This window comes from Balaenoptera ricei, chromosome 14 (assembly GCF_028023285.1).
Source record: "Balaenoptera ricei isolate mBalRic1 chromosome 14, mBalRic1.hap2, whole genome shotgun sequence".
Taxonomy (NCBI): Eukaryota; Metazoa; Chordata; class Mammalia; order Artiodactyla; family Balaenopteridae; genus Balaenoptera; species Balaenoptera ricei.
The window spans coordinates 46949756-46959776 of NC_082652.1; the positions used below are offsets into that span (position 1 = coordinate 46949756).

At 38.0% G+C, this 10021-nt stretch overlaps 1 protein-coding gene across 1 annotated transcript in view; it reads right to left on the minus strand.

Annotated features, from left to right (window-relative positions):
* DSC1 (desmocollin 1) overlaps nucleotides 1–7521 on the minus strand; it is a 29199-nt gene extending 21678 nt beyond the window's left edge. Inside the window, 5 exon segments of the mRNA XM_059894359.1 lie at nucleotides 671–826; nucleotides 1674–1790; nucleotides 3361–3563; nucleotides 4812–4895; nucleotides 7455–7521. Of these exon segments, the coding sequence (XP_059750342.1) occupies nucleotides 671–826; nucleotides 1674–1790; nucleotides 3361–3563; nucleotides 4812–4895; nucleotides 7455–7521 (627 nt within the window).
* Between the last annotated feature and the right edge of the window lie 2500 nt (nucleotides 7522–10021).

Genomic DNA, 10021 nt, shown 5'->3' on the forward strand with positions numbered 1-10021 from the left:
AGGATTTAATTTTCAGAAGAGTTAGAATTTTTCTTTGGAAAAGATTAGATGGAATAAGATGAATTGGTAAGTTCATTTTGCATGACTGAGGACAGAAATTGAAATTCAAGATATTTGTTGCTGAAGGACAGTCAGAGGGAAAGAAAGAAAAGAAGGTCAGTGCAACGCAAGAGGCTAAAGCAGGGGATCTTAACCTCAAGATACATTTAGAATCACCTTGGGTGACTTCAAATTTTCAATTGCCTGGGCCCCATCCTAGAACAGTTAAATCAGAATTTCTGGAAATCGGCTGATCATCAGGTTTTATTTTTGATTATCATGTGATTTATAATGTACAGTCAGGTTTGAGAATAATTGGGCTAAGTTATTATAGGGAACTTTAAACTCAATAAAATTCACTGTTATTGTCCCAGGATTATACAGATCAAAACCTGTCCTTTAACATTGTTATTATATTTTCTATCTCTTTCCCCCACTTTCTTCCCTTGTGACATCCATTATCTTTCTTCATCTATGGCACCAATAGAAATTTGAAGTTTATATTACACATGAACACTATTTAAAATATTAAAAGAAATAATTGATTCTTCTGATACATAAATAAATAGCTTGAAAATATTAAACCAGTAATAAAAAACATAATTCTGAATTAATAATGCAATCATCTTACCAGAAACTCTTGATACTGCTCACAGTCTATGTTTCATATACAAAAGATATCCCCCGTGTCTTTATTTATGAAGAACAGATTTAAGGGCTCTTTGTCTACTCCTGGTCCACTTATGGAGTAAAAGATGGTGTAGTTCTGTGCGGCATCAGGCTGGACCTGTAACAACAAGTGACAATTTAGGAAAGGAGCAAATATGTCGTGATAAATATTTTTAACCCAATCTCTTGTGATGGTTTATTTTGTATCACTTGCTCTCTTTCCTACATATCTATTCTTTCTTTCCTCTGCTTGTCTACCCGCTGTCCCCCATGTTTTTCAAATTCTTAATCATATCCTGCAAGGTGCAAAGCCACAAACTGTCATTTATTTGATCCCAAATTCTTTTGAGTTATCTGCATATGTATGGAAAACTCCTGGCGTTGAATATTCCTTTACAATTCTTATTCACTTATTCTTATTCCTATAAAGTATAGTAATGATTTCAGTGATTTTGAATTATTTGGAATGGAAATTTTGTGACTAAAAAAACAGAAATAATGCAACTTTCCTCCCACAATTAATACTTCATGAATTGCATAATTTCAAAACTGGCTTATGCTTACACTAGGTTATGTGGCAGCGATAGCACTTTTTTTGAAAACAGAAATACTGGCCTTTTTTTTGTGAGGATAAGTGCTAATTAAAGGGAGAACTGAATCATGCAAAATCTGTAGGCATGTCCTCTGTACGTGAATGCTAAAATCTGGCAGGGTATTCAGGAGAATCTGGATGCAGAACTACAAGCATCAGAAACTCAAAATATGCAACTTGTTTCTAAATTCTAAATGGGATTTTTGGAGGGAAGTGATAAAATTACACTGACTCTCTTCTATAGGACCCTAGTTCTGGTGAAGAGATGATCTTTATTAGTACCAACAGGTAGTAATTCAATTCAATTCAAATGGAAAGTTTTAAAAACAAAGAAGCAAAACTAACGTATAAAATCAAACAAGATGGAATGTACCTGCTGAACGTGCTGTGGAAATGGACCTAGTGAGTTCTCCATCAGCGAACACGGAATAGGCGCCCATCGCCTCTTGCTTCGCTTGAGGTCTGTATCTTTGGGATATCTCTTAGGAATCTGCATTTGATGAGAGGTGAAGAAATATAGCATTGCTTATCATTCTAGATACTATGATTTTCACATATATAGTAACGTGAAGAAAATAAGTAACGATTGTATATAACAATATCATGGATAATGCCCAAACAATTTCTATTTTTCATAAGTTCTGTTTTTTTATTAATAAGACACACACACACACACACGGATTAAGAACCAGTTTCACCTATTTCCTGATTTAATCACTTGTCACTTAACCAATCAGAACTTTATAGGGTTTTGGTGAAAGATGCTATCTTGAGAAATATTGATCCGCCTAAAAAGAGATAATCCATTAACAAATATTAAAGAATTGATTTTGGGCTTCCCTGGTGGCGCAGTGGTTGAGAATCTGCCTGCCAATGCAGGGGACACAGGTTCGAGCCCTGGTCTGGGAAGATCCCACGTGCCGCGGAGCAACTGGGCCCGGGAGCCATAACTACTGAGCCTGCGCGTCTGGAGCCTGTGCTCCGCAACAAGAGAGGCCGCGATAGTGAGAGGCCCGCGCACCGCGATCAAGAGTGGCCCCCGCTCGCCGCAACTAGAGAAAGCCCTCGCACAGAAACGAAGACCCAACACAGCTAAAAGTAATAAATAAATAAATAAATAAATTTATTAAAAAAAAAAAAAAGAATTGATTTTATTCCACTAGAAGTGGTACAATGAAAATTTGTTAAAATACTAGCTACTGTGCAAAGCATTTGTATACGTATATAAAGACACGCAGGTCAGCGTGTGTTCCAGCATATTTTATTTTATGTGATATGGAGACACCTTACAATTTGGACATAAAATAATATTTTGTAAGCCTTATTCTAAATGTATAACAAATGTAAAGTATATGTAATATGTAAGGATATTCTAAATTTGATGAAGAGTTCTTGTAATCAAAACAAATTTAGCTGGGAAAGTCTCTTATAAATCGAGTCCCTTATTAATAAATCATCTCATAAAACCAGATTCATCGTGCAGAGTTTGCTTAAAGTGAGATTTATGTGAATTCCAGTAAGCTTCTCCCTTCCCACTCGCTGGTTACCACCACTCACTGCAACAAGACGAGCTTAGAGTCAGGACGTTCAAACCAATCCGGTGGACCGGCCCTACGGCATTCTCTGAAGAGAGGGACCTCGTAAAATGTTCTATTAAGATGGGAATAAACTGTAGACGGTCTCATCTCCTCTTTAAAGAGAGACTCAAACCCATAGTTACTTGGGAGAAAGCCACTCAGGGTGGAGCACCACATCTCCAGCCAGAATCAATCTTCACTGACCCATCTTGCCTTGTTCTGCAGGTAGGTTGCTCTTATTGCCACACCTGAAAACATTTGATATTCTGACTTTGCTCCCTGGCTACCGCATTGTTCATTTTTACACCAGTTGTAAATAGCCCTATTATTCCTTAAAACAGTCTAGTCTTTATGTATGTTAATTATAAGTGGAATAGACAAACAAGTGAGCATTCAAGAGCAATAATTTTAGCACAGAAGGAAGTAGATGAGATGAAGGGCTCTTGTGAGCAGATTATTGTGCTTAAGTCTTGCCTAATATACCTTCCTTCCTCCTGCTTCCAGTACAATTTCTATCTCCTTCTGTTCCTGTCCCTGAGTGTCTGAAAGCAAAATGGAAACACTCTTCTTTTCAGAAGACAAAATGAGGTCATGTGTTGTGTAAATGGAGCCATCTTCTAGAATTCTGAAGTCAGGATCGCTTGACTGAATTAGGCTGGCCGAGTGGAGACACTCCTTCAGATTCACTGCAGGGAAGAAATTTCATTGTAATTTGTAAAGTGAAACAAGAATAGAACAAATTTTACAGGAATGACAACCTCCAGTTAGTGCATGAGAAGCAAAAAGGGAGAGGTGACACTTGGAATGTGTGGAGTAATTACTATTCTAAAACTTAGAGGCCATAAAAATTAGGTAATTAAATGGATGGAGTCACCGTTTCCACTGCTTTCATCATAAAATAATTTATGAACAGACATAAAATATTTTTAATGTCACTGGATTTATTGTTTCCACTTTAACTCATGTATATGTACAAATGTGTTGTTTTCTATTATATGTAGTAAACTGTATGATGTCAGATTTTGAATTTGTTTGCAATAATCTGTGATAGTTAAAATTATCTTGCAAAAAATAAGAAAACTGGTCTATACTTAAGTAATAGTTCTCAGTAATACTGCAAGTACTAATTCTATAAAATCTTTTGGAGGCTTAATAAACCCCAAGCTTAATAATGCTTAGTGGTTGTATCAAAATATTTCCTTTACTGATTCATATTTAATATATTTACCATATTTACTATGTGTCTTTAGAGTATAGACTGTGTACCTTTTAAGTGCTTTTAAAAGATATAAGGGATTAATTCAAAACCTCAAAGCGCTGGGCAAAGTATACAGAAGTATACCACTTCTGTATACAAGGTGTGTTTTTCTAGATGTAAACTTAAGGCTAATGAAAAATGTTGATGAAAGGAATGTTACCCCTGGACTCAGAACATCCAACCCATGCCTCAGGTATGGCTGTGATAGTAAGACTACTTAAATTTTTATTTGACTTTCAGAAGCTATTCTGTGAAATAGATCACATAAATTCTCGATGGGTACTTGGTCATTGTAATCAAACTCAAGCATAAATTTTATTTTGGGACATTTCAATTTTGACACATCTGTTTTACATGTAATCAATTAAAGAATGTTGGAAGCAGATCAGTCATAGGAAACTAAAACATGTTTCTGGTTTTGGTGCCTCTCTTTGTACTAAACTAAGATAATTTAGCCCTCTGATGTTTGCTAATTTTTCTGGCAAGAAAAGTGTACAGCTAACTTGGTACTTTAATTGTTTCTAACCACTACCAAAAAACAAGTAGTTTATCTTTCATTTCATGTCGAATTTTAATGCAAGTAGCTACCATATGGCTTTTATCCCAAACTTTACAAGAGCAGCTGGAAGCTAAATGTAGTAGTTAAAACTGCGAAATTCATAACATGGTTTCTCACCTTTGCCTACAAGTGCTTCAGCCTGAAGATGAGAAGGAACCTGAAGAGAAATTTTCTGACAAGCATCGCAAAATAATATTAAAACTTCAAAGGAAGGAAAAAAATCAGGAATTACATTTGATAACAAACTTTCACATTACAGTTTTGTCTTATTGATAAAAGTATTGTCAATTTCAGAAACAAATTAATCTTCCAATCCTTCAATATTTTTCATATTCATTTTAAAAGGAAACAGCAAAGAAAGTGGCTTTAGGGACACAACAGTCATTTAGTATCAATGAAAAAATTAAAATGAATAGAGTTCTTAGAACCCGAATTGTATTGCATTCTTTCAAGAAAATGTGTTACAAACCATTGACTCTATATAGAGTTTATCATCTCTAAGGCCATTTGTAAATGTCATTCTGATTTCTTAGCATGAAGAAAGTACTTAACTCTGGAATACAATAATCACATATTTGTACACAAATCATCATTTTCACAGCCCCAAGCAATTTGACCTGTAGTTAAGTCGAGAAAATATTCGAGGATGTTTTTAACCGTCTGAAGACCAACGTCCACAAATATTCACTGATGTCAAATTACTCCTTGGACTGGCTTTGCATAAACTTCAAAGTCTAAATGATCTCATTCACAAAACTAGTCTAAAAAGAAATGCATTTCAAAATTTAGAGAGTAGACTTCAACAGGGTAAAGAGTTTTAATTAAATTCAAGACACAAATATTGCTTTAAAAAGCTATATACCTAACTCAAGGAAAGAAGACAGAGACTACCTGAAAAATAAGAGAAAAGCTATCAGTTTAAAAGTGAATGTAAGTTCAAAACCTATTATTTTACTTATTTTTCTCGGCATTTTCTGTTTATTTGCTTCCTCTACTGTTTTTCCAAATGACAGTTTCGTTATTATTTAAATATAAAACAGAGCTAGGACAGGGATTTCTTGGTGGCATAGTGGTTAATAATCCGCCTGCCAATGCAAGGGGCACGGGTTCGAGCTCTGGTCCGGGAAGATCCCACATGCCTCGGAGCAACTAACCCCATGCACCACAACTACTGAGCCTGTGCTCTACAGCCTGCAAGCCACAACTACTAAGCCCGTGTGCCACAACTACTGAAGCCCACGTGCCTAGAGCCTGTGCTCCGCAACAAGAGAAGCCACTGCAATGAGAAGCCCATGCACCGCAACGAAGAGTAGCCCCCACTCGCTGCAACTAGAGAAAGCCTGCGCGCACCAATGAAGACCTAATGCAGCCAAAAATAAATAAATAAAATAAATAAATTAAAAAAAGAAAAGATTAAGAAAAAAAGTCTTGACCAATACAGATACTAATTAAAATGCAATTTAAAAAAATAGAGCTAGAACAGTTAAGTCAATTTTATAAACAATTTTTCTCTGAGGACATATTTCTAGAGTTATGGGACCCACTATTTGGGAGGAGGAAAGAAAACCATCAGCCATATTATGGATGTATGTTTCTTTTCTAACTCAGCCCAAGTTTATTGACTATATCGTGTCAGCCTATTTAAACAGTCTTTAATTTTACAATGACTCTGTTAGGCAGATAATACTAAAAACTGGAATTTAAAAAGTTGCATTTGTATTCCGCTTTAAATAACCACTTTTTAAAAAATGAGTCTTTTTATTTACTTGGCATAATATTTTCATTTCTATAATATTTTCATTCCTTTTTTTAAAATAGTGATTACTTCTTTTTATTATGAATTTATTTATTTTTGGTTGTATTGCGTCTTCATTGCTGCACGCGGGCTTTCTCTAGTTGTGGCGAGCGGGATCTACTCTTTGTTGCAGTGTGCAGGCTTCTCATTGCGGTGGCTTCTCTCGTTGCAGACCATGGGCTCTAGGCACACGGGCCTCAGTAGTTGTGGCTTGTGGGCTCTAGAGCACAGGATCAGTAGTTGTGGTGCACGGTATTAGTTGCTCCGCAGCATGTGGGATCATCCCAGACCAGGGCTCGAACCCGTGTCCCCTGCATTGGCAGGCGGATTCTTAACCACTGTGTCACCAGGGAAGTCCCAATGTTTTCATTCTTAATACCAGGGAATGAAGTACACAGTTACAAAGCTATTAAAAACCTAAGTGGAAGCCAAGTTTCTGTATTTTTCTTTATTTTTTTTTTTCAAGTTAAACGCCTTGCTTGAACTAAGAGCTCTGTCCTTCTTTTAGAGCTTTTACCTTCCTGGGTAAAATTAAGAAAGTCTTGGATATTTCACCTCTCCACCCAGAATCCTTTTCCTCTTCTCGTAGCTCAGTGGAACTAAGTATGTTAAACAAGTACAGCTTATTTACTAGTAGCAAAAGCAAACCTCAGAACCTCCTGGGTCAAATGGCTGAGGAGTGAATTCATTCCATCACTCCTTAGATAAACACCACAGCAAGACTGAACAGGGAGTTCCCTTGAAAAACTAACAGGTTGGCAGTGGAAATTTGAAGAGCAAACCAAACACCTGCCATCCCGGGTCACAAGTCTCTTGACTCTTCCTTGAATTTTTCTCAGATCTGTTTTTGTTCTCCCAGTCTACCTTCTCTGCCTTCCACTACCACCCTACTCTCTTTCAAGCCCAGACTGAAGGAAGGAAGTGCACAGTAACATGCTTGAACTCCCTAATCCTTTGCTTGCTACTCACCAGGAAAGAGAAAAGGAGCTGCTTAGAGAAGAAACTCCCTGGGGCAGTGGAGGCCACAGCCATAAGAAGTGGTCCCAATGGTCACGGATGGTGACTGGATAACGGGGCAGCTTGGGATGCACAGGGTGTCTTCAGCAGATTCCCGACAGCTGGCACTTGTACAGGATATTCTGCTGCCACCTTGGCGTGGATGAGCTTGATTTGGAGAAGAGTCAGGAGGCAAGTGGTAAAAATGACAGGAGGAGGAACAGCAGAACAATTGCTTTCCTCCTATTCTCAGGTCAGTCCTTCTCCTTCAATTCAATTACCTCGGAATGGAAAGACGTTTTCCTGTAAGTGGGGAGTGTGAGGCACAAAACACTCCTAAACCCAGCCACTAGCTCTTCCTCACAGCTTTCAAAATTTCTACGGCCACTTGACACATAGGCAGAAGCAACAGGGATCACCCTTAGTCCTCAGCCCTCCTCCCTTTCCCCCCATGTTAAGGCTCTGAAGTCCTCCCTGGCTGTTACCCACTCCCATGTCCTCCCCTCCTTCTTGGCCTTGTTAACCTGTCTTGGCCCTGGGTACAAACATAGATCGTGTGTGCACGAACTCCACTCAAAGAAGTGATGCTTCCTCAGCTGCCATTGGCAAATCAGGAATACACAGGCATCTGCAATCACATCCATCGGAAGTTATCTCCCCATCTAAGCATTTTGGTGTAGTCTGTCACACCTAGCACTGCAGTTCTGCCTGAGATCTGGCGCTCTGCTCCACAGCAGCAACTTCACAGATGTGTTGTGTCTACTCCTTATTATTGTCTGCACACTGTGGTTTGATTCTTTAGATGTCACAGGAATTTCCCACAGTGCATATTGAAGTTATACAAGTAAGTGAATAAAGAAATAGCTGGTATATAATTTTCTTATTGCAGTCTTTAAAATTTTTTAAATTCAGTTTATTTAAACTAAAAAAAAAAAAAAAGAAAAACCCAGTTCACCCATTTCTCCCACCATTTCCCATGCCCTGCTTCTTCTTTTAAACCACCAATCCATTCTCTGTATCTATGAGCTTGGCTTTTTATTTATTTATTTTTTCTTAGATTCCACATGTGAGTGAGATCATGGGTATTTGTCTTTCTCTGACCTACTTATTTCGTTTAGCATAATGCCCTCCAGGTCTGTTCACGTTGTTGCACATGGCAAGATTTCATTATTTTTATAGCTGAATAATATTCCATTGTATATATATACCATAGTTTCTTCATCCATTCGTTCATTGATGGGCACTTAGGTTGATTCCATATCTTGGTTTTCGTAAGTAATGCTGCAATGAACACAGAGGTGCATATATCTTTTCAAATTAGTGTTTTCATTTTCCTTGGATAAATACCCAGAAGTGGAACTGCTGGATATGGTAGTTCTATTTTTACATTTTTGAGGAACCTCCATACGGTTTTCCATAGTGGTTGTACCAATTTACATTCCCACCAACATTGCACAAGTGTTCCTTTTCTCCACATCCTCACCAACATTTGTTATTTCTTGTCTTTTTGATGGTAGCCACTCTAACAGGTATGAGGTGATATCTTACTGTGGTTTTGATTTGCATTTCCCTGTTGATTAGTGATATTGAGCATCTTTTCATGTACCTACTGACCATCTGCACGTCTTCTTTGGAGAAATGTCTATTCAGATCTTCTGTCCATTTTTAAATTGGATTGTTTGCTTTTCTGCTATTGAGTTGTATGAATTCTTTATATGTTTTGGATTATTAGCCCCTTATCAGATATATGACTTGCAGCTGTTTTCTCCCATTCAGTAGTTTGCCTTTTCATTTTGTTGATAGTTTCCTTTGCTATGCAGAAGCTTTTTGATTTATATAGTCCTGCTTCCTTGCATTTACTTTTGCTGTTTTTGCTTTTGGATTAGATTCAAAAAATCATGGCCAAGATTTATTTCAAGGAGCTTACCACCTATGTTTTCTTTTAGGACTTTATGGTTTCAAGTCTTATGTTCAAGTCTTACTCATTTTGAGTTTTTGTGTATGAAGACTGTGGTCCTGTCTCACTTTTTGGATTTGGCTGTCCAGTTTTTCTAGCACCATTTATTGAAGAAACTGTCCTTTCCCCATTGCATATCTTTGGCTCCTTTGTCATAAATTAACTGACCATATATGTGTAGGTTTATTTCTGGGCTGTTTATTCTGTTCCATTGATCTATGTGTCTGTTTTTATGCCACTACCAGAATTAAAAAAAAAAAAATGATATTAGGAGGTACTTCTCATAGACTGCATCCTGGTCAGGGCCCTCCTTGTCCTCCTTGAGGAGGTAGTGCCCCTTGGCCAACATCCTCCACCCTTAGCACACCCGCCCAGAAGTCCACTAAGGAAACCCCAAGGCCTGGGGAGCTTCTGTCTGCCCCTGTGCACCCGGGCCTCTGGCCTCTCCAAGCCTGGCAGGCGGGGCTGAGGATGCACTCCCTCAGCCTGCAGCTCCACAGGAACACGGGCCTGCACTGCTCCTGCTGCCAGGCCTTACTCACTGCATCACTGGACTCTTCCTTTGCATCCTTTGCATTC